General features: G+C 37.5%; 1 protein-coding gene across 1 annotated transcript; it reads left to right on the top strand.

Moving 5' to 3' along the window:
* Positions 1-2943: 2943 nt before the first annotated feature.
* On the top strand, positions 2944-25056 carry LOC132656210 (rho GTPase-activating protein 20-like). Its single transcript, XM_060390622.1, has 9 exons — positions 2944-2961; positions 3696-3737; positions 8546-8623; positions 10687-10750; positions 13823-14002; positions 17342-17526; positions 21395-21504; positions 23673-23853; positions 25027-25056. The coding sequence occupies exons 1-9, from the start codon at positions 2944-2946 to the stop codon at positions 25054-25056; spliced, it is 888 nt and encodes a 295-aa protein (XP_060246605.1).
* The last annotated feature ends 987 nt before the right edge of the window (positions 25057-26043 follow it).

The raw sequence follows: 26043 nt of genomic DNA, 5'->3' as shown, positions 1-26043 counted from the left end.
GTCATTATACCATCAGAGTCACAGTTGACTTGTGCACTACAGGTAAATTTCAAATTCACTTTTTGGTGATATCTGATGTGTTGTCTATGTTCACATGAGGTTGGGGCCACGGGTATAATCTACCCTTCTGATCAGAATGGTTTCAGGCAGAATATAGAGTGGGGGAGCAGTTAATAGTAGAAACTAGTCTTTTGTCAAGAATCAGTCCATAGCTCCACAGGATGTTACAGAGAATTTCAGTATGAATATGGCACTGACATTATGAATGTAGTAACATGGAGAAAGGAAAAGAATGTTCCTAACCACATAAATCACAATTTTCATCAAGGAGAAATAACTCATATATTAAACGTAAGAATGGAACAACAGTACCTGGTATAGGTGTTGTGAGCAAGGAGAATTAATAATAGCGAACTAGAAAAGGACTATCCTCCAGATAAGAAAAAGATGTTCTTTTTATGTTGTCTTGGATTTCTTGGATGGTTTGCGTCAGGAATATTTTAGATTTATTATTTTCTTTGAGGGATACATCGATTTCTTCCATTGTATCTTCCACACCTTTCTTTCTTCCATCTCTTGTAGTCTGTTGGTTATGCTTACCTCTGTAGTTCCTGTTTTCTTTCTTAGAATCTCCCTCTCCTTGATTTCCTCTGTTTGTGTTTTCTTTAATTCTTCCAATTCTATCTTCAGATCTTGAACCGTTTTGTTGATTTCCTTCACCTGTCTGACTGTATTTTCCTGTTTTTCCTTCAATTCCTTCAGCTGTTTGTTTGAACTTTCCTCTGTTTCTTTTATTTCTTTCAGTGACACAGACTGTTTGGTTGCATCTTCTTGTAGTTCTTTACGGATGACCATAATCTGTTTTATTATATCTTCCCCTAGTTTTTTACACATTTTCTTTACTTCCTCTATTAACCACTTCATTAGCATAGATGTAAGGTCATCTTCTTGAATTTTACTTATGTTAGGGTGTCCAGGACTACTTGCTCCTAGATAACTGGGTTCTGGGGATGCCATGTTGTTTTGCCTTTTGTTGGTTGTGCTTTTTCGTTGGCCTCTACCATCTCTCTGTCTCAGGTTGTCTGTTAATTTGTGGTACCTGCTGAGTCCTGGGGTGGAGAGAATCCACTTGGTGGGGTTCTGAAGTTCTCTGCTTTTTGGGTATGGTCAACTGAATAGTGGTGCTTCTCAGGAATTGTCACAGTTCACTTCAGGTGTCAGACAAGTAGGAATAGTGCTTCCTCAAGATAGAGCTATACCACTCCTAGGAATATATCCAAAAGATTCTCAAGTACACAATAAGGACATTTGCTCAACTGTTTACAGCAGCCTTATTCGTAATAGCCAGAAACTGGATCCAGCCCAGATGCCCCTCAGTGGAGGAATATATGCACAAATTGTGGTATATCTACACAGCAATATACACAATATACACAACTGTGTATATCTACACAGTTTTTTTTATTACTCAGCAATAAAAAGAAAACAAGGAAATCATGAAATTTGCAGGGAAATGGTGGGATCTGGAAAAGATCATCCTGAGTGAGCTATCCCAGCAGCAGAGGGATGCACAGGGTATATACTCACTTATATAGACATATAATATAGGATAAACCCTCTAAAATCTGTACACCTAAAGAAACTAATCAAGAGGGAGGACTCTTGATAAAATGCTCAATTCCTTTCCAGAAAGGCAAAGAGGCTGGATATCAGAAGAAGGAGAATAGAAGGAAAAAGTCAGGAGCCTGACACAGAGGACCTCTGAAAAGCTCTGCCCTGCAGACTATCAATGTAGATACTGAGAATTATGGGCAACCGTTTGGCAGAGTGCATGGAATCTTAGGAAAGAAGTGGGAAACAGTGAGATCTGGAGTGGACAGGAACTCCATAAGGAGAGCAACAGAACCAAAAATCTGATCACAGGGGTCTTTCCTGAGACTACTATTCCAACCAAGGACTATGCATGGAGATAACCTAAGACCCCTGCACAGATGTAGCCCATGGCAGTTCAGTATCCAAGTGGGTTCCATTGGGATAAGAACAGGGAGTGTCTCTGACATGAACTGATTGTCCTGCTCTTTAATTATCTCCCCTGAGGGGGTGGACAGCATTACCAGGCCACAGAAGAGTATATGGCAGCCATTCCTGATGAGACCTAATTGACCAGGATCAGAAAGAAGGAAAAGAAGTCCTTTCCTATCAGTGGACTTGGGGAGAGACATGCATGCAGAGGGTGGAGGAAGGGAGGGATTGGGAAGGAGAAGGGAGGGAACAACAGGGGGGCGGATACAAAGTGAGTAAAGTGTAATTCATAAAGAAAAATAAAAGAAAAATAAAAAAGAAAAAGATCTTCATAAATAAATAATGTTGACCATTATAAGACACTCTAAATATATCCAATATCCCTGAGGTCCAACCCATTCAACCTATAATTTGCATTCTCTCAAATATTAGTGTGGTGCATTCTTCTTTAATCCATTTAAATTTGAGTAGTACATGCTACAGTAAAATAGCGGTGAGTTTATTACTATTTAGCACCAGAAGATTTGATGTTATGACTCCCAAAAATGAAGCACTAGTTTTCTAGGAACCTAATGCCTTATATGTCAATTATGTAATTCATGTGAAGAAAAAACAATTTTTTTTCTCATAAAAGGTATTTTCCCTGGTTTAAGTGTGTTCAAACCAAAGTTCACGTGATTTACAGGAGGTTTGTGTAATGGCACCTTTCCTTTTTTTTTTTTTAATTATTAATTTTTATCATATATCCTGGCTGTAGACCCTCCCCCATCTCCACCTAATCCCATCCTAGCACGCTCTTACTCCCTCTATGCCCCTCCCCTATTCCACTGTTACAGGAGGGTCACCTCTCCTTCTATTTGACCTAGCTTGTCATGTTTCATCAAGACAGGTTCCATTGTCTTCCTCTGTGACCTTGCAAGGATGTATCCCCAGAGGGAGGTAATCAGAGAGCCTGCCATGGAGTTCATGCCAGAAAAAGTCCCTGCTCCCCTTACTAAGGCACCCACTTAGTCACTGAATCTATGGGATACATTTGAGCAGGGTAAAGGTACCTTTCGATGTGAACACTACCTCAAGATTTAAGGGGACACTGTAAGCCTTAATTATCCTTTTAGACATATGAAATAAAGTTTGGAGTAATTTTTGGCACAGCCATGGTCACAGAGTTCTTGTTCCATGGTTATAGTCAAGGCTTGTATTTCCCCACCAGCATCCACACAATAGTTCACTTCTTACCCTGTAAGTTTCCAGGGAAATAACAGGATTAATAGCTACCCAATCATGTGGAGAATGTCACCTACACCAGCATGCTCAAGGATGGCAATTGTCTTATAATATTTGTATGAGGAAGACTGGCTCTTTGGTCACATCCACTTGGTTGGGGGCAGAACAGCCTTGACAGGCCCCAAAGGAAGAAAGTGGTAGCCTGGACTGATGAGACCTGATGGACTAGGGTCAGATAGTAGGGTAGGAAGACCTGTCCTATCAGAGGACTAGAGGTGGGGCATAGGGGGAGAAGGAGAAGGGAGGCTTGTACAGAGAGGAGATGAGAAATGGGGCAGAGCCTGGATATGAAGTGAATAAACTGTGACAAATAGTAATAATTTTAAAAAGTGTGAATAATTTTTGGCATTTCTCAAGAGTGTAATTTTTTTTCACTTTTTACATTACAGCTCTGTGGAGCAGAAAGAACAATGGTATCGTGTTCTCCACAGGTATTTCACTTGTTTAGTACCTTAATTTTTTAGTGATGTATGAATGACGTTCTGAGTACCATATCTTTTATTAAAATTGTATTTGGTAGTTTTCGCCAAGTGTGCTGTTGATTACAGGTTTTCTGGCTACTAGTTTAAAGTCTCCTGTTAAAGTGAATATTTTGTTTAATTTTGAGGAAATTCTGCATGCTGTGCTCTTTATTGTAGTGAACTCTCTTCTGCTCTCAGTAAAGATTACTGTACCATGTGTTCTCCAACCACCTGCTGCTTCCTAGTTTGAAATCAAGCAGGTTTCTGACTTTCTCTTGCAGAAAAAAACATTTCGAGACTGGCTTTGCTTGCTAGGTCAATGTGCTGTTACCCAACCATGTCTTTCTTTCTGAAACATTTTTGAATACTTCCTAATCCAATAATGCATACCACTGAACTGTAGTCTTGTATTTAAAGGCAAGATGATACTGATAAAATATTAACAGTGATTACCTTGAAATATTCTACTAGAGAATTCATCTGACTGTATTGTGTGTCTTGATTGCATTTGAGCAGATCCATCGAAGATGCCAAAAAGGGCAACAAGAAAGCTCTTCCCCTGAAAATATTCATCGAGGACATCCCAAGCTGTGACAATGTATGTGAATATAAAATGAAAACTAATATTCCAAATTCATGACTAGAAGAGAGACTGTTTGTTGAGTAATGAAATAAGAAGACATGAAAAGAGAGTTGAGGAGAGAAAGTGAGAATTTAGGCAGTGGTACGCCAAAAATTAGAATTTGTTGTTGTTGTTAAATGCCTGAAAATTGAGTCAGCTAGATCCAACAACATACATTTTTCAATCCAAGTATTCCTCCTAGAATTCAACTGTTTTCTCCTGTCTTTATAGCTTACAGTCTTTATAGACTTACTCACGTAGTGTTTGCACGATTGCTTATATTTTAAAATATATTTGTCTATTCATAAATGTTTAAATAATTTTTAAGCAAAGTGTTATCAATAATTACATTCACTCTTCATATTGACCTGTTTGGTGACATTTTACCTATTCAACTCTGCTCTTCCTTTCTCTCACTCTTCATTGTCCCACCGTATTTGAAGCTCAGGTACTACATAGTCATGGCTCCTTATCCTCAGATACAAGTGAATCTCCTAGGTAAAAAGATATCTTTTCATGTAACTTCTGCTCACAAATCACCTTTATAAATTTGTAAGAGTGAGAGAGACATGGACTGAAAGAGAGAGAAAGAGAGAGAGATTTTCTTCTGTGGATAGTGCTTATGGTAGAACCCAGGACCTCACATATACTACAGAGCTGTTCTGTCTTTGAATATTAAATACTCAGAGACATACTATTAAAATAACTATATATTCTTTCAATTTTCATTTTATTGTTCTATTTTCTACTACTGGAGTCAGTGTCGATCAGCAATTGAACTATTATGTAGAATGCAGAGCACTGAAGGCCTTTCCTACTGTCATACCAGAATAGTATAGCTAAAAGGATCACCGTGTTTCTGAACTTCATAAGTGCTAATGGCTATTAAAACACATTTAGAGTCAATTTTCTAAAGTGTTACTATTGGAATTGCACTAGAGAAAACAAGGTGTTAAATATGAAGAAATTTTAGTTCACAAAGTGATGTGTTCTTCATACCTCATTCTCCATATTCTCCTGCGAGTTTTCAGCAATTATCTTTCAAATACATATACATATATGTATATATATATATATATATATATATATATATATATATATATTTATATATGTAGGTATATGTATGGGTGTGTACTTTTCTATGGAAAAATTAGAAAAATGTTTTTTAAGCTATTCTTACTCTAGGACTTTTTACCTCCAAAATTTTCTGTTGTTCTTATTAAAATTCTTGGAATTCAACATAGATCCTTCATATACTGCTTATATTTTGAACACATCGATGAAGATGATTTTTAAAATCATCTTCATTTGATAATTATATAGATGTGTACAAAGTCACTGCCAACTCACATCAACACTCCTAATATATCCCCCAACACTTCACATCTTCTTGTGTTCCTGCACTCTTCTCTCTGCCTGTCCTTCTGACTTCAATTACAAGTATACGAAATGCTGATATTCTGACTTAATATTTTGCAGATAACAAATATCTGCACTCTCAGTATGAGTCATTGGTTATGCTATGGCTGGAAGAGAGAATTTCACTACATGCATAGATGACTTTAATGTATTTTGAAATTCATGCCTTTTTAGTAATAGCAATTATATTATTTAAACTTATCACTGTTTTTCAGTGATAAGTTACTTTAAAGTGTAATTTCAATACTACAGGTTTTCTATTTCTATCTGAAAATATACTTAATTTTTGCATTGAATATATTTCCTTTACATCACTGAGCATTATTATAAAAAGCTATTATTTATATTTTGAACATGTGAGCAATTGTGAAGTTGCTCATTACTCTTCTTTTAGTTCTCTCTTATGTATTATTCATTACAGTTCATTCGCTTTGTATCCCTGCCCTAGACCCCTTCCTTATTTCCTTCCAGTTTCACCCTTCCTCCCTCTTCTCCGGCTATGCCCCTACCCTGTTCCCCTGATGGGGAAGGTGCTCCTCCCCTTCTATCTGACATTATGTCTTGCTGTATCTTCCTCCTATGTGGCCTGGCAATCCTGCACACCCCTAGGGCAACTTGATCAAAGAGCTGACCACTGAGCTCACGTCAGAGACAGCCCCTGCACACATTACTAAGGAAACCCACTTGAAAACTGAGCTGCTGAGGGAATACATCTGAACAGGGGGTCTAAGTCCTCTCCACCTTCTTCAATAAGATTCCCTGAACTCTGCCCAAAGTTTTGTTATGGACTCTTCACATCTGCTTGGACACTCTGCTGGGTAGCCTTTCAGAGGCCATTTTGGTAGGCTCCTGTCCTGTTCTGTTTCTTCTCCATCTTCCAATAGTCGTCACTCAATAATTATTTGTATGTCCCTGGTTCATTATATATCAAGTTTATTTTAACATATATACCAAATTTTAGATTATATTTCCTTTAAATGCTTTAATAAGCAGTATTTTTAGAAATTTTTGGTTTAAAAAGACTCTTTCTCTTGAACTGTGTTTGTTTTAAAACATAAAAATTTTATCAAAGGAAATATACACATCATTGCAATCTTAATTTAGGTCTTAATATGGTCCAGATGTAGGTAATCTGTTCTAAATTCTCTGAAAACACGACTTTACGTGATGAGAATGAAAGGCTACTACCCTATCACATGTGTGTTTTTTCTATAAAATATTTCACTGGTTAAAATGATAGGGAAGAGTTTTTAGATATTCAACAAATTGTCAGAAGCTTTATTTATCTTTAAAATTTTTACTCTTACCATATTTTGTGTGTGTATGTATGTTTTTATGTGTGTGAGTAGTTTCAAGTGTGCACACGTAGGTCAAAGTGCCAATTTTGAGGTAAGAAGGAAACTTGCTGGAGATTGTCTAGTTACTTCTATCATGTGAGCCCTGAACTATCTTTGTTTCCAGAGATGATTAAATCCACATTCTGAGAGGAAACACACATTGTTCCTTCATGCTTGCATTAGTACTACAAGAGTAGAGCTCTTCTTTCAGGGGTGCTCTTCCATACTTCCTAGCCTATAGTTAGTAAGTTGTAAAATCACTAAGTGTAATTTATCCTTGCTCATAAAATTCAATTAACCTGGTATGTTATGGTAGGATCTGGGGTAAATCGTCAGCAACAACAACAACAACACACACACACACACACAGACACACACACCATTTTCAAGGGAATATTTTATGCCTAGTGTTTAAAAGATAATGAATATAAACACATTGAATGATACAGGTTATCCATTAGTGTCTTTTGGCCTTGTTTATTTTATCTTTATTTTTTAATTGTGGCTGCCGAGAAGGCATTTGTTCTGATTTTCTTTTTAAAGGGACAGATTCCTAGATTCTTAGAAACTTTAGTGAAGATAATCTGATACTATCGCAACTATCTGCATAAAATGTACCTATCTACTCATTGTTATATTCTATGGCGACAGTTTATAATTCCAGTATATCAGTGGTATCAATTCAGATCAATCCCTACCATTTGAATTTATTCCATTTTCTTCAAGCTGTCTTCTTAGGTCTCTGGAAGCACATTTAAATATGAAGGCAGTAGAAAGCTAATATTATAAGCCCTTGTTTATTCTCGAGAATATGAAGTGATGGGGTTTCATAACTAAAATATTTATTTTGTATTCCTACATAGATGTAGGAATGATAGATCACTGCGACAGATTTTCAACATTGTATATCAACTCATTACAAAGACTGATATAGAGAACATACACATTCACATTGGCTGAAAGTTCATAGTTGAATGTCCACTTCTTATCCTGATTGTCCTACAACTGTGCACATGCAGTGCATGAAAATAAATTAGTAAAATGGTGGAAGTACAGTCAGGGAGGCAGCAAATGGTTCTGCTCTCTTTCTACTGCCTCCAACCCCTGCTGCCATGCTGAAAGAAAAGAGTTCCAACACCCATGGCTCCTCAGTCTGCCTTCATCATACACCACATGTTACCTGTTATGTTTGAGGACCTGTTACCCAAGTACTTAATTTAGATTTGTGAAACTGACAGTCTTCTAGCATTGAGTTATAGCAATTATAAAAATTTAAGGTATTTAGGCTACATTAGGTTTGTTATTACAGGTTGTACATTATAAGTAGTGATTAATAATAAATAATTGTATAATCGTGTGACTTAAGTTATGTCATAATATTTTTTCTCTGTATTTTATAGCCATTATATTTAACAGCAACAAACACTGAAACAGTGAATGATATTATAGAGAAGGTGGTGACAATGATAGGAATGCCTGTAAGTTACTTTCAAACTACTTCAAGTTAATATTCAATTTTGTTTTTGAGTTCTGCATATGTGCAGATATGCATATAAATGGATACAGAAGATACTTGATCATGACTAATTTGCCAATCATGCTTTACAATATCCTTCAGTATATTAAATCATCTAAGATATAATAATAGTCTTTAGAGAGAGACTTTGTTTTTTGAACTGTTGTCTAAGGTTCATGTGAAATAAAACTCATACCCCAATGGCATTGAGCTACACTTTTAGTTTCACTAGCTAATTGACATTGATTGTAATAAATAATTGAGATTTGTTGGCCATATGCCCATATCTGGTTTAAAGGATGCCAATCTTAGAGGAAAGTAGGTTTTTCTTTTCATTTAAATTACATTGTATTTCCTCTTTGGTATAATTTCTTCTCTTATCCCATTCCTTCTATTTTCATTCTTGTCTGTGTTCAGGTACTGGTGTATAAGATTTGAATGGTTTTTCTTTTTTTTTTTTTTGAACCTTTAATAAATATGTCTCTGTTCTTTCTGCATTCATATCAAAAAGTGTATAACCTTTTCTTTCTGTTTTAAATGTGCATGTATATCTCTGTGTAATTGTCACCAGCCAACAGTGACACCTGAATACCACCTTAGAGAGGGCTGGGAAAGAAAGAGACAGGGTGACACAGAGGACACCAAGTCTATGCTTTGTTCAAGGTGTCGATTTAATGGACGTCAAGTTAACACTTAAGTAGGCAAAAAAGTACAAGCAGTTTCTCAAGTAGGAGCTTTACTTGGTCAAAACATAGGAGAGCTCACTCAAGGTTACACAGAGCCTGCTGTCTGGTTACTATGGTTGCACAGTTTCTCGGGGTCAGAGCAGTCTGCTTTAGGACCATCAAGGTCAGTTTATGAGAAACTGGACTTTGGAAAATAGCCAAAGCCAAGAGGCCGAATTTCACTGCTCAGATGCCAATAACTCCAAATTTGCCCTTAACTCCAAAAAGGCTGCCACATGTAATTACGTCTCTCTATCTGGGTATGCTTCTCCATATGTGTATATGTCCTTCTCCATCACCTTATATGAGTTTGTAGATCTTTGTCAGGCTGTCTCTCTGTCTCTCTGTGTTTCTCTGCTTCTATCTCTGCCTCTCTTTCTTTCTGCATGTGTGTGTGTTTTTGTGGACGGTTTTGATGTGGGTTTCTACCTGAGTGTGTATGTCTGCTAGTTTTACCACTTAAGAATCTTATAGGGCATGACAATGGCTTGTAATCAGCAATCAACAATAAGTAAAATTATTGATTAGTCCAATTAGAGCATATTTTCACTTTAGCCAGTTTTTAAGGTGTTAAATATTTCAAGAGCATATTCTATTTAAATGATTATGTCAAATGGATTCATGGCACTGTAAGCAGTAGCTATGTTGTGGAACTTGTTTTCAACATCTGGCCTATATTCCAGGTTGGACACATATCCTCCTTCTCCACAGATTGACCATGTCTAATGAAAGCCAAAAGTTTACTGTTTTGTTTTGTTTGTTTTTCATTCCTAGGCACTCTGAAAGCTTCTCTGTGTTTATTTTTTGTTGTTTTGTTTTCTTCTTCTGTATTTCCTTTTCTCTTTGTTTGTTTGTTTGTTTGCTTTTTCCTATATTGTTTATTGTTGCTGGATTTGCCCAAGTCATCATAGCCACTGTGGGTGTAAGGCACTCTGGATAATACATTATGTAAAGGCATCAAATTATAGTTCAATGTTCCACTTACAGGCTGGACAGACAGATGTAAGAAATCTTAGTTGACCACATTCTTGGCTAATGTGTATGGCTGAATGGAAATTCTTAGGCCATAATAATTCAGATCCAATTACAATCAGTAGATCTGGGCTCCATCAGAGATGAAGTACTCAGGATTTTCTCCTGAAATCAGCCCTATTTACTCAAACCTGTGGTTATAAAACAAATCATTAATACTGCTCTTATAAACATTTCTGCTAAAGAGATGAAACTGGTTAGGAAAGAAATGACAAGACTTTTCCAGAGTCCACTGTCAGATGATTTGTGATTTTTTTTAACCCCCTAGAATGTTCAAGATTATGAACTGTGGTTCTGTTGTGGCCATAAAGAAACTCCCAGACCACTGCAAGGTGAGTGGCAGAAATATCTTGAGTTCAGTGTACTAATCTTGAATTCCCAATGCTTACATTTTTATTCTTAAATTTAAATACACATTAAAAACAAAGAAACTTGGAAATCATTGTATTCATTTAAGTCATAATTGACAATAATTTAATATAACCTTCAGACACATGATAATTTCTCTTTATGTAACATTTTGAGGTCTGGTGAAAAATTAACTGGAATTTTCCTGTGCTTTTTCCATTTGAGAAACAAGTGTTCTAAAAAGACAAACAAAACAAAACATTGGTTGTCTTGTTTCTGGTGAAAAAAAAAATCATTTGTTGAACATTAATGAAAATCTAACCAGCTAGGGAGGTGTGTCAGTGGCTCCCAGCATCCACATGGTAGCTAGCTCACAGGCATTCAAAGCTTCACAAGGATTTGATGCTCTCTTTCAACCAGCTCAGGTACAAGGCACAACATTGTACACAGATATACTTGTTAGCAAAACACTCACATACAAAAATATGTCTAAAATTAAAATGTAACACTTTTAAAAATTCTCTGTATGCTCCATAAAATGTGAATTGCATTTTGGACAGCAAATCTGAAATATAGTCATTTCTGTGAATCTAATTAAAAATATTCAGTTCACAGTCTCTCCACTAACAGCATTTTCTCCCATTGCATGAGAAACCATGTTCATATTCCTGGAGCCTTCCCGACTGAATCACCTCCTATTCCATATGCTGTGATTTTCTGGAATTTTTCACCAGATAATTGACAAATAAGTAATATTAATAAAATCAAAGAATGCATTAATGTAAGAATTATGAATATGAAAACGCCAATGATCAAACAAGCCTGACTTTCTAATTTTAGTTTATTTTCTAAATTTTTAAATTAATTACAGTATTCCACTTTGTATTCCACCTGTGGCACGCTCCCTCATCCCCTTCCAATCCCAAGTTCATTCCCTCTTCTCCAATCATGCCCCTCTCCCAGTCCACTGTTAGGGGAGTTCCTCCTCCCCTTCCATCTGATCCTATTCTATCATGTCTCACCTGGACTGGCTGCATTGTTTTCCTCTCAGGACTGGTAAGGTTGTCTCCCTCCCTCAGAGGGAGATGATCAAAGTGGCAGACACTGTGTTCATGTCAGAGACAGCCCCCTCTCCCCTTATTAGGGCACCCACCTGGACCCTGAGCTGCCATGGGCTAAATCTGTGCAGTGCTCCTAGGTTATCTCCATGAATGGTCTTTGGTGAAAAAGGGGGAGATAGAAAGACCTGGACAGGACAAGAACTCCACAAGGAGAACAACTGAACCGAAAATTCTTGGCCCAAAGGTCTTTTCTGAGACTGACCGTCTAACCAAGGACATTCTCTTTAATTAATTAATTAGTTTATTCAATTTACATGTATGTTGTAGTCGACTCCAATCTTTCCTCCCAGTCCCACCCTCCCTCCTTCAGACACACTCCCCCACTTCTGAGGAACTGGGAGACTCTTACCCCAATACCCTGGCTCCTCTGGTATCCTAAACACAATCTGTGGAACATTCTTGACTATTCAAAGTGTAAAGTAAAACTAAACTACTATGATTTTCTACAATACTTATTTTTAGAGTTTTAGTGTATTGGATATACACATGGGGTATAAAATATCCACACTTTGGATCTTTTCTTGTTGTTTTGTTTTAATGACAAAGTGTACTGCACTTATGTGTAGAAGGTAAGGGTCTGTCTCTTAATCTTCTCTGTCACTAAAATCCTCACTGTCAGTATAATTCTAACTGTCACTATAATCAGTCCTGAAAATACAGACACATGCCAAAAAAAAAAAAATTCTGGTCCTTGTTTTTTGTTTTGTTTTGTTTTAATTTATTTATTACATCCCATTTCAGCCTGACCCCCAGCCCCCTTCGTCCTGTTCCTCCCCTCATTCCTCCTCTTTTGTATTCTCCCCTCTCAGTTTTCTTAAAGGAGGGACCCTAAGTGATATGAAACATCCAGGGACCTCAAGTTCCAGTCCACATTCACTATCGTTGGAACACAATTCAAGAACATAGTTGTGCAAAGGAAATTCTGAAAGATTTTGAAAAAGCATCAGGAAAAACAGACTAAGGTGTTGAAACCTCAGTTTCCTTGAAAGCACTGAACTTTTCTTAAATGTGTTTTCAAGTCCCTCGCAGGTGAAGCAGACAGGACTAGATTTGTTTCAACTGTTGTTATTCACATGCCTCTATGGAAAAACAAATTTTTGCCACATGCTGCTTGTTCTTGTGGTTGTAGACTCTACCCAGGTGACTCCGATTCTCTGAATGAAATTGGCTATCACATGAAACTTTCATCTGCCTCATTTTTAGGATGAACTTTCTAGGAGCCATGCCCCCAACTAGAAAGTTACACAAGTGCTGTTGTGTCCAGAACGCTAAATGTGTTTTGTATAGCAAACAGCATCAACCTGACCATCGGCAGAAAGAACAGCAGCTGGAGGAAGGAGAAGCCATCCTACTACACTGCTCTTGAGAACACTGTTCTCAAACTGGGAATGGAAATGGATTCTTTATAAATGTGGCAGACATCACGAGAGAGAAAAAAATGTACAAAGCAGTGTTTCCCATGGCGAATAGAATTAAAGAGTGCAGGCCCCCAAACTATATAAACATCTTTAATTTTATTATATACAAAGGGTGGTAAATATTCAACCTGATTAATACAAATAAGGACAAATGTAGAAAGCTTCTAATGATGTAAGAATCTTAGTGACATCAAGGTTGAAGCTGGAAGGCTTTAAAACTTTCAAAGGGGAGAACAGCAAAAGCCCAAATCCACAAACACACAGTTTAATGATGGGCCTTATGTTCTCCAAACAAAGCGAAAAGTTTTCATTTTCCTTCCCAAATTTTATGAGTTCTCAGTTACACAGGCTTACTTTGTCAGAGTATCCCAGCGAGAGTGCTAATTCTCTAGGGTGTCCATTGTTCTGTGTCCATAAGTACAAGGGAAATAATATACAGCAGTGCATGCTAAATCCTATTGGCAGGTTTGCTCACACTTTTTACCATTAGTTTTATATTCACATTGTCTTCCCATAGGACATGAGATCCCACAGGTCATACTTTTGAAGAACATAGAAAATAATTTCAAACAACGGGAGAGGAACATCAAAGCATTTCCATCCCTGCCTGGAGTGTACGGGAATCATGACAACTTGGAGGATTATGGACGCTTTGTCTTAAAGATCAGAGACCCTGCAAAAAACCAAGAGCAGAGCAGTGAGTTGATGCTTCCTTGGAGTGCCCTAATCAGTTCCCACTTCTATTCTGCATAATATGTCAACGCCCAGTGTCATTTTCTTGCATGAGAAAAGGGGCACCATAGAAAACAAAAACATACAGCATTACAGCTCAGTTCAGGCTCACGAGCACACTAAATTGTGATGTCCAGACTCAGCTAGTTTTTAGGGAGAACTTTTTAAAAGTAATTTACATATTAATCACAATTTATTCATTTTGTATCCAAAATGTAGCCCCTTCCCTCCTTCACTCCCAATCCCACCCTTCCTTCCTCTTCTTCTCCCATGCTCCTGCCCCAGTCCATTGAGAGGGGCCATCCTCCTCCAATTCTCTGTGACCATAGCCTATCAGGTCTTATCAGGACTTGGCTGCATTGTACCCCCCCATCAGGGGAGGTGATCAAAGAGCCAGCCACTGAGTTCATGTCAGAGACAGTCCCTATTCACCTTACTAGGATACCCGCTTGGACACTGAGCTGCTATAGGCTACATCTGAGCAGGGATTCTAGGTTATCTCTTGGCATAGTCCATGGTTGGACTATCACTTTCAGAAAAGACCACATTTTTTTGGTTCTACTGTTTACCTTGTGTAGCTCCTGTCCCCTACAAATCTTTCATCTACCCCTTCTTTCATAAGATTTAGGGAGAAGTTTTCATTTCCAACTTTCAGGTAGATAGTCAACACAGGGAGGAATGCCAAGGCACTGTGTACACGAAATTGTGTGCACACATCTTTTGTCCCATGAGAATATGATTTCTAAGAGCTGGATCCTCATATGTTCCTTATTTTGTGGGTTTCATGAGCAGAGCAGAAAATTCCCTAATAACTGCAGGTAGACAAACCTATAAGGAATGTTATACAGAAAAGTTAAATGTATGGAATGGAAGATAATTCATTTCTGGGCTTGTGTGAAAATGGCCATAGGCTCCAAGGCCAGGCTTTAAGCTCATTTCCGTTCCCACATCAAGGATGTTCTACATGTGTCTTTTAAACCTGGCTCTGGACTAGAAATTGTACTAATATTTATACACTGGAACATTTGAATTTATTTTACTGTTTTTCCAAAATATAATATGCTTCTGTTCTATAGTCTCCTTTGCTGAACTTTCTCCAATCCTCTCATGCATTTCCCTTGATGGCTTCCAATTTCTTGTCTTCTTTACAAAGATAGTTGAGTATGTATATGTTTTAGCACTCATGCATACACACACACAAACATGCAAACACACTCACATATATTACTCATCTACCCAATAATACTTGTGTATTTAGGCATGACTATTTTGTGTTAGACAGTCACCCAGTATTTTCTACTCTGAAGAAACCTATATTATGTTTTATGAGTATTTTTTTTTTTTTACTCTTAATGCATTTGTTCTAAGTAACTTATTTGAGATTTCAATTTGGTCTTCTATTCTAAAATAAATCTTAGATGAACAAAGAAAAATGTTTAAATGATCTATTTATTTATTTATTTTATTTTATTAATTACACTTTATTCATTTTGTATCCCCCCATAAGCTCCTCCCTCTTCCCCTCCCGATCCCACCCTCCCTCCCCTTTCTGCATGCATGCCACTCCCCAAGTCCACTGATAGGGGAGGTTCTCCTCTCCTTTCTGATCTTAGTCTATCAGTTCACATCAAAACTCGCTGCATTGTCCTCTACTGTGGCCTGTTAAGGCTGCTTCCCCCTCAGGGGGAGGTGATCAAAGAGCAGGCCAGTGAGATTCTGTCAGAGGCAGTCCCTCTTCCCATTACTATGTAACCCACTTGGACACTGAACTGCCATGGGCTACATCTGTGCAGGGGTTCTAGGTTATCTCCATGAATAGTCCTTGGTTGGAGTATGAGTCTCTGGGAAGTTCCCTGTGTTCAAATTTTCTGGTTCTGTTGCTCTCCTTGTGGAGACCCTGTCTTTTCCAGTTCTTACTATTTCCCACTTCTTACATAAAATTCCATTCACTCTGCCCATCAGTTGACCATCAGGCTCAGCATCTGCTTTGATAGTCTGTAGGGCAGAGGCTTTCAGAGGCCCTCTGAATGCTCCATCTGAAAGTATACCTACATGCCAAAAGAAGGAAATAGATCACACTATAGATGGTTGTTAGCCACCTTGATGTTGCAGAGAATTGAACTCAGAACCTCTGGAAGAAGAGCTAGTGTTCTTTACTGATGAACCGTCTCTCCAGGCCCCACAAAGAATCTGATCTCAGATTTGAGCTGAAACTATGGGAACAAGAGTCCAGAGTCTGGCAGACAAAAGTAATCATGCATATTTCCTCATGAAGGGCACATGCTGATGATTAACAAAATTTGACTCAGTAAGAAAACTAAGAATGGGAAGAGATGCACTGAGACATTGAGGACAATAGAAAACTTTCTAATATGAAAACCAATGAAGGTAGCTGTGGAAAAGGACATGACCACTGAAGCAACTGACTGTACATATATCTCAGGAAGTTGGTTCAAATGTGTATCAAGTGCCTCATGATTCAATGTGGGAGTTATTCAATATTATCTTGTGAGAATTCCAACAGGCAAACTCATTTCATGTCTCTAACATTAAAGACAGTATAGAGTATAAGGAAAAAGAATATCCACACAATACAAGATGACTAAGCAATATTAGTATGTGGGGAATGTTCTATTACAAATAATGTGTTTGTTCATTACGACAGCACTTCATGCAATTGTAATTGTTTTGTATTTTTGAGGTTGTATAAATTATACTGCTCCATGTAATAATCTCATTCTGTCTTTAGATGTGGAGGAAAAAAAACTGAAGAAAAGATGGCCCCACATGAGTTCGCTCTTTCACAAGGGCTCTGTGCCCCAACCTGACAAACTGGTGGAAAAGCAAGGAAAATTGTTTAGAAATAGTCTAGTGGCTATTTGCAATGACGGCAATCTGCCCTATGCAGTATTGGTGGGTCTTACAAGGTTCTTTTCTGGCTGTCTTAAGGATAAGATCTGCTTCTTAAATACCCCCTCCCTAGCCTTCAATTCTGTCCTCAAGTTGAGAAACTACTGTGATTCAAAGGGTTGGCTTCAGAATAGGGAGGAAAAAGAGGGTTATTCACCTGAAACAGGTATTGGGAAAGTTGGGTTTAATCTCTTTACAATGGTGGACAGCCTGATAAGAGAATGTTGCCTGGGGCTTCAGAGTTCTCATTAAGGTGGTATAAGAATAACAAGAGATGGAGGCACCCAAGCAGTTCAGGGTCCTCTTCATGCCAGCTTTTGCATTGCACCAGTGAGCAGGGTTGGTCTGGTTCATAAGAAGCAAAGAGTGCCCTGTGCTGTCGATGAAATGACAGGTACTTCCCTTTCTTCCTCTCAGGACATGCTGTCAGTCATGAAGAACAAAGGGCCGAACACTGAGGGTATTTTTATGTTACCAGCTAATGTCACTTCAGGCCAAATTTTGAAGGAAAAACTTGACCATGGGCAGTATGTAAATTTATACATGGAAGATGTTCATGTCGTTGCTGCAGTCCTAAAGGTAGGGTGATTCCTTGTGTCATCTACCCTCGGATTCCTCTAGGGCTATGTCAGTAGTTTCTTCATAATGCATTTCCCGACAGACAGTAGATACCACTGGTAGAAATGTGGTAACCTCAAAGGTTCCCCTGATTTTCACAACAGAAGGAATAAGGAATCCAGCATAAAGCAGCCATCATAAACTGTAATGTAATGAAGAATATTCCATCCTCCTCATGGGACAAATGAGGACCATGAGACACATATTATTTCAAAATAATAATAGTGTGTGTGTGTGGCGGGGGTCATTTCATATACACATGTGTCACCTGGTATGCATGCCTAGTCGCATGCCTTTGGTACCAGTGTTCTTCAATTAGTGTCACTAGTTTATTTCTGAGAGGCAAGTTTTTCTTTCTCAATATACAGCATGTGTCTCCTTCACAGATATCTTCATGACAAATCCCTTTAAGACCTCAGGATCTCTCTCTCTCTTTCACACACACACACACACACACACACACAACTGTACTCAAATACAAATCTTCATGACAGGGAAATAAGTGTTCTTAATCACTGACATATCCCTTCAGCTGCATAAAATGATATTTGTATTTTATTTTTAAAATTAAAATTCAATTACAACATTTCATTTCTTCCATTTCTTTGTTCTAAGATTCTTTCCCAACACCCTCAGACTTCCTGTCAAATACATGGCCCATTTTCTTTGTTATTATATAAATACATATAAATCCATAATATGTTCAAACATCCTGATGAGTCCCCTTATGGTTGGTGGTATATGTATTATTTCTGAGCTAACCGTTCGGTATTAGATTACCAATTATGGATTTATCTTGTGGAAAGACTAATTTTCTCACACACAGTAGTATTTATGTGCATATAGTTCTTTGTCTAGAGTTTGGCTTTATGACATTTCCTCATACAACTAACTTGGATGATGTTTTTCATCAGGTATTGTTAAAGCAACCATATTGTTGGACTATCATGACTGAAGCCTGCCCCTCATTTTTAGGAGACCCAGATTTAAGACAGATTATCTGATTCTCTGCTTTAGAGTCTTTCTGAGTTTTTTAACTGAAGTTCCTTGAGCCCACTGTTCAAGAGTTATCTCGCATATGTGTCCACTGGGCTGTGAACCACGGGAACATTAGATCTCTGTATTTTGAACAGCTATAGTTATCTGTAATAATCTCATTCCATTGCAAAGAGAACCTTTGATGAAGGGGGTAAGAGTAACATTATCTGAGAGTATTAGCTTAAATATTTAGAATGCCTTTAAGACAAGTCCTTCTCCTCTAATAGGCATGACCTTAGTTGCAAGGTTTCCAGTACCGGGCATGGTTTTCTGAAGCTGAGAAACTACGCAATTACTTAACACACTTGTCATTGTTGTGGTTCATAGGTGCAGTTATGTAGTATTACTTTTTCCTGGCCCCGAGGCCCTACTGTAGCTTGCATAACACCTTTGAATACTGTTAAACCTAGTCCTCAAGAAGGAGCTTTACATGTCAGCCCCAGCTTAAATATTTCATCCCCTAAGTCTGAAGTTCATGGTGTGTTCAGCAATGGAGACTTATTGTCAACTTCTGTGATCTACCCAAGGGTAGGAACAATAGCATGTATACTTAGAAGAATCTCTTAGACTCTGAACCATGTCGAATGTGATTTTTCAAGCCTGGTTCTGGGATGTTTATTAGTCTTCGTCCATTGTGTGGAGCATTGTTATCCTTAATTTTAATTTTTATGTATACTTAATACAAAGAAACTTATGTGAGTTATGTGCAAGTTTGCTAAATAAAACAATACTGTGATTTTTTTATAGATTTTTCAAACAACCTGAGTGACTTTTGCTGTTCCCTTTCTTTCCTTCTGTATTTGTTTCTCTTTCCTCCTGAATTAAAACTCTGCCTGCCCAAGTTTATAATACATAGATTTTTAAACAATAAGCAAGAATTATTCTTTCAATTATTCTATAATCAAAACAAACCAGAGGGCTTATGAAGTACTCTATTCATTTACTGGCCATAACCCTTCCCATCTTCAAATACTTTTACTTTGATGTCTGTCTGAAAAGATGACTCGATGGGTGTGCCCTTCACTGTTATGCTATTAATTCAGTGTAGTTATTCATCATGCCACATGAGAAACGTTTTCTGCATGCAATCATTTTGGATAGGTCTGCTTTATATTCTCATTGACAAAGACTAATTTGAATTTTGATTTCTGAAAATTAAATTGATTTATGCTTAAAAAGAGTGATGGAATAATAAAATAATTGTATAAATACCTTGAAGAGAAAACATTACAATAGAGTAATAATTCATACTGATGTATGTTAAGAGGTTTTAATTATGTTAATATTTAATTATTTTTTATATTTTGTGTCCAATAACATTTGCCTGCATATGGGAAGGTGTCGGATCCCTGGAACAGGAGTCTCATACAGTTAGGAGTTGCCATGTGGGTTTTGCTAATTGAACATGGGTCCTCTAGAAGAGCAGCCAGTGCTCTTAACTGCTGAGCCATCTCTCTAAATCCATATATCTCTGAAAGTAACCGTTTCTGTTACTCAGTATTTCCATGACCTCCATTATGATATGGTTACATGATAAATGGCAATATTTCAGAAATACTTTACAGCAGATCAAGTCATCTATCCTATAGGTATATAAAGGACTCAGGTATTGCCTATATGTGGTACACACTGAGTGATTTGATAATATAGCAACAGCATATATTAACAAACACTACACTTTCTAAATTTTTCCTCATAATACCTTGTCACATTCTCAGAAAGTTACCTTACCCTATTAATAAATATGGTGTCAGCACCACATAGAACTAGCCATGTTGAACAATGCAGATTGCCAAAGAAGGTTTGAAGCATCTATTATATATTTATGATATAAGGAGATGGTAACTGAGAGTTTCTTCACTGGTCTATCCCAAGTACTTCAAACCATGCCTGGTATATAGGCCAGCTCTAAAAATATTGGGCTACTCTAGAAATTTCTGAACTGAAATCATAAGAATAGAGGGGTGCTTTTCCTGAAAGTTAAATCTGTGAGACCTATACAAAAGGCATGTGTCTGGAAACTATCAAGGTGATTTGAATTCTTCTCCCTGTTTTTGAATGACTCAGCAGGAAGGTTCCACTGAATTTTCTCTAACAAAGAATTATCCAGATTGTTGCTGTATCTCCAGGGTTGAGATCTAACTTTAGATTGCTGTTTTCCTGTCCTGAGCTCTGAGTTCACACACTCATTCCACTATGGATCACAAAGTGTCACATTCCCAGGTTTCTGATTTTTATTTACAGTCATTACAAAAAAAAATAAAAATAAAAATACACATTCCATTTCCTCCATCACTTACAGGATGTCACTAGAAACATTTCCTCTCAAAGTATAAATTACACAAGTAAGTCCAGGCTTACTCAGCCTTGGCTTTAAAGTACGGGGACACATGCAGTTAGATCTCTTGATGAGAAACCATTAAGGTTAAAAGCAAAAACCTTTGACCTGCAGAGTTTACCATAATGTGTCTCTTGATGTCATTTAAAAATAAGAGTTGAGCTGGGATATTGGTCCCTTCAGTGTGTGCTAGTTGGCTCAGCTGTCCAATAGAGGCACTTTGAGCCAAGGGAATATCTCTCTGCAGTAGCAGCACTACTGAAAGATCTGCTTTTACATTTCTAGTTTTGATGGGCCAGACTTAGCGGACCTCCATGTCAATGAAGGTTCTACCTTGGGCACAGGTTGAGAGCTATGACAAAAGTTTTGAGTTAATTTATACTTTAAAGTAGTTTATGTAATTTCTTTGATTAATATCTTTTTCACAAAATATTTCCTTTCTATGTATATAAGGAGTTCTTACAAAACCTTGAAAATAGTCTGATGACAGCTGAACTCTATGAGGAGTGGCTGAGTGTGCTAGACTGCCTCACAGAACAGGAGCAATTGGCTGCTGCAAAAAGGTAATGCCGTGCTAATTTCTTAAACAACATCAACAAAAGCAGACATAATGTTTGCTTAGACACATTAGAGTACATATCAGAGAATTGCTTAGTAAAATTAATTACTGACACTAAAATTGACAATTGTTCACACACCAGAAAGAAATGTTAAGAAGAGTCATATGGTGAGTCACAGTGTCCCATGATCATAATCTCAGGATTCATACAGAAGTTAAATTTGTCTTTTTTATTGTTTGTGTGTTTCCAAAATCTTTATTTGCAAAAGGAATAAAACTTCAGAGCATGGTTGTAAGCAGGGAGACAGATTTCTAATCTTTAGGTAGTGTTTTCAAAATCCATGCTTAAACTTGGGGCCACACTGCACTGTCAAACATTCCAAGAGAGGAAGCAAGAGTGAATAGCAACTTCTTTGGAAAGGCTGTCTGGGTGCAAAGATATTCTTAGATAAACTTGTGGCCCAGGCAGGAAGCTTTTTCCCTGCTGATAATGGAGGATGTTTTAGTTTGCTTTATTTGTATAGTACAATTTATTCACTTTGTATCCCAGTTGTAGGCCCCTCCCTACTCCCGTAAATATGCTGTGCATACTTTCTCTTCTTCTCCATTATCCCTTCCTCAGTCCACTGATTGGGAAGGTCCTCCTACCCTTCTGCCTGACCTTAGCCTATCAGATCTCATCAGGACTGTCTGCATTGTTTTCCTCTGTGGCCCAATAAGACTGTCCTGCTTCATGAGAAGATGATCAAAGAGCAAGCCATTGAGTTCATGTCAGAGACAGCCCCTGTTCTCCTTACTAGGAAGCCCATTTGGAGACTGAGCTGCCATGGGAAAATCTGTGCAACAGTTCAAGTTTAGCTCCTTGAATGGACCTTGGTTGGAAAATCAATCTTAGAAAAAGACCCCTGTATCCATCCAGCTTTTTTGTTTCTATTGCTCTCCTTGTAGAGGTCCAGTCCCATCCAGGTCTTTCTATCTCCCTCTTCTTTCATCATTTTAGTATGTGTATCCTATATTATACCTCTAATATCCACTTATATGTGAGTATATACCATGTGTGCCTTTATTCTTCTGGGATACCTCACTTGGGATGATCTTTTCTAGTTACCACTATTTGCCTGAAAATTTGATGATTTCCTTATATTTTTGTAGAGTACTATTGCATTGCGTAAATTACCACAATTTCTGTATCCATGTCTCACTTGAGGGACATCTTGGTTATTTCCAGGTTCTGGCTATTACGAATAAAGCTGATAAAAACATGGTTGAGCAAAAGTCCTTGTTGTATACTTGAGCATATTTTGGGTATATGTCTAGGAGTGGTATAGCTGGATCTTTAGTTAGCACTATTCCTAATATTCTCAGAAAGCACCAGATTGATTTCCAAAATGGTTGTACAAGTTTAAATTTCCACCAGTAATGGAAGAGGGTTTCCCCTTTCTCCACATCCTCTCCAGCATGTATTGTCATGTGATTTTTATTCTTGCCTATCCTAATGTGTATAAGGTGAAATCTTAGGGTCCTTTTGATTTGCATTTCCCCAATGACTAAAGATATTGAACATTTCTTTAAGGGTTTCCCTGCTGTTCAATATTCCTCTATTGAGAATTATCTGTTTAGCACTCTACTCCCTTTTTTAATTGAATTATTTGATTTGTTGCTTTTTAACTTCTTGAGGTTTTTTATATATTCTGGTAATTAGCCCTCTGTCAGGTATAGGGTTGGTGAAGATCCTTTCCTAGTCTGTAGGATGTTGTTTTGTTCTGATGACAGTGTCCTTTGCTTTACAGAGCTTTTCAGTTTCATGAAGCCCCATTTATTGAATGTTGATCTTAGAGCCTGTTTTGTTGGTGTTCTGTTCAGGAAGTTGCCTCCTGTGTCAATGAGTTCAAGGCTCCTCCCCACTTTTTCTGCTAACAGGTTGAGTGTTCATATTTAAGTCTTATATGCACTTGGACTTTTTTTTTTTTTTTGCAGGGTGATAAATATCGATCCATTTGCATTTTTCTAAAGTAGACGTTTAAATTTGGAGAAATATTCCAAGAACATTCCTACTTTCATTTTATTCTCATAAAACCATTAATAAGATAGAATTACCTTGTGCCCATTCTTTATTTTTGCAAATCAATGAGTAAAATTTACTTGTTGAAAGTAACTTGTCATTGGGTTCAGTCTTCTAGAAAAAGTGCCACCTGTGAATGCCCTTCTCATCATACATCTCTTCAGAATACTTCACACAATTTCTAAAAATTCAGAAAAGAATATGATGTGCAGTGACCGGTTAGCTTTATGCCTAGCCCCAATTCTGCTCTGGAGCCCTGGTTCAGGATTCGGGGAGAAATTTGCCAGAAAGGTAATGATGCATATATTTAGCTATAAGATTAACACGTCTACAAAGAGAAAGGAACAGAGGGTTATCCTGGAAGTCTGTTTTGGTTTTGTTTTGTTTTAAATAAATGTACCCTTGAATTATTTTCCTCTGGGGAGGAAGAATCATTGGTTTCTTTTAAGTAATTAGACTGAAAGTGGGTGTTTGAACTCATTCTGTCATTTGTCAATTAAATGACATTAAATGGCAATAAAAATATCCTATACTTAAGCTAACCCACAGAGAGCAAATGTTGTAAAATGATGCAAACTCGTGGGTGCTAGGTCCAGCAATCAAAACTGAATCATCATATCTTTACAGAAGAATGAGTGAACTCTATTTGATTCTGAACTGGTTTCCTCATAAAACAGGCAATATGGGTTCCTTTTAACAGATATGGTTGTTATTATGCTAAGAGCGTGTCATTAGTAAGTTGCTAATTATGGTTGATTTAGAGAAATTCTGGTGAACACGTTTTTATGGTACATACATTTCATATACTATTATTTAATGACTAAATTTATAGGAGATATATATATATATATATATATATATATATATATATATTCATCAAGTGGTTATTTTGATTACCAGTATTTGAGTTTCTGAGTTATTATTGCTTTTGGACCTGTAAGGTTTACATTAGAGGAAAGCATAACTCAGAAATTATTTTCCTCATAGTGTGCAAAATGAAAGGACAGGAGAAAAAGATAGGGTACCTAAGAACTGGCATTACAGGAACATGATTATCCAGTTTTCTCCAAAAAGGCCTTATTTCAAATGCCTCTCAATACAACGGGCCTGTGGATGAGGCTTTGACCATTGAGTCTGCACTGAGCGATCAGAGACTCATGAAGGCTGCTGCTTAGTTTTATTTTGCCTCTGTCTTCCTTTAAATCCCCGAACAGGATCTTTCAATAGGATGGTGTCTGCATTCAGAAGTGCTACATTCCCTTCTGAGCTGTATGTTTCTATGAGCATCCTTTTCCAGCATGCTCAGCCATGCGGGTGAGAAGTGGAATTAAAATTACTCAGATGGACAGTAGATACTAGCCATCACAATGGGAAAACTGGAAACCATCCTGTTATGTAGTCTTGCACTTTGATGATCATATTTTAAAATCTGATCTCAAAAATCAACTTTCAAATTTTTAACAGACAATCCCCCCTTTATCTTATAACAGCTGACTCTTTCTCAGAATTTTGGACTGCATATTTTTAGCCTACAAGACTTATATATCAAATGTGATTTCAAGACCCTCTTTTTTTGCCATGTTTTTGTCACAGGTTTCTTTAGTATCTTTCCTTATTAAAAATTCACCATATATATTTGGAGAAGACATCATTTTCTATGAAACATCGTTTTTTAATTCTTACGGTAATAAAACTTCAAGTGTCCTGCAAAAAGAAATAGAGCAAGAAAACCGCTCCCACAGTGGGATGACATGCCCCACAGAAAGTGACACAGTGCCTGGAAGTACAAGGGCTTCTCTTGAAAATAAGGAGATTCTAGGTAAGTATAGAAGTTCCATTATTGTTAATTTTTTTTCACCATTTGTTTTAATGTTTCTTCACAAATGGTGACAATACTAAAGTAGAGACAAGGAATAATAAAAATGTTACTGCCAACATTATAATATGGAATTACACATTTAAAACATTTTCTGGTTTAAAAATAAATCTGGTCATCAGTAAAGCACAACAGATCTCTAGTAAGGTGGGTCTCTATATTCCTGAGGGTGTTCCCTTTTTTCCCTATCCCAGGGCTTTCATATCTGCCTGATCTTCCTCTGATGGAAGGTCCAGGAGATCCCCCACAATCAGCGCCTCTTTCTCCACCAAAGCCACCTCGGTCCAAGAAAGGGCAACCTCAGAAGTATCATCTATCTCAAGATAAGAACAGTCCTGCAGGTCCACCAGGGTCCATCAGTCCTTCTCCTCAACCTCACATGGCAGCAGCCCCAAAGTCACCATCTGGAGGTGGGAAGGGTGACAGAAGGAAGTCCTTGGTGTTAGGGGTCTAATACAGATTGCATTGTATTCCCCAGCAAAGTTCTGGTTTCCAGAGCACATACTGAGATACTGTCACTCTCTAGTTCTGGGCTGGACTAATCTTCTTCCAGAGGGGGTTCCCTCTTGAGCCCTGGGATCCATTTCAGGGTGAAGTCTATTCTT

The sequence above is a fragment of the Meriones unguiculatus genome, chromosome 9 (assembly GCF_030254825.1).
Source record: "Meriones unguiculatus strain TT.TT164.6M chromosome 9, Bangor_MerUng_6.1, whole genome shotgun sequence".
Lineage (NCBI taxonomy): Eukaryota > Metazoa > Chordata > Mammalia > Rodentia > Muridae > Meriones > Meriones unguiculatus.
The sequence above is the reverse complement of the archived record's forward strand: the minus strand, read 5'-3'. Positions and strand labels throughout refer to the sequence as shown.

What these genes read in the sequence shown, in the direction of transcription:
- LOC132656210 (XM_060390622.1), top strand. An exon ending in TCGTTGCTGCAGTCCTAAAG is followed by an intron (nt 17,527 to 21,394) that starts GTAGGGTGATTC and finishes TATGTATATAAG; the next exon opens with GAGTTCTTACAAAACCTTGA. An exon ending in CAATTGGCTGCTGCAAAAAG is followed by an intron (nt 21,505 to 23,672) that starts GTAATGCCGTGC and finishes CATTGGGTTCAG; the next exon opens with TCTTCTAGAAAAAGTGCCAC.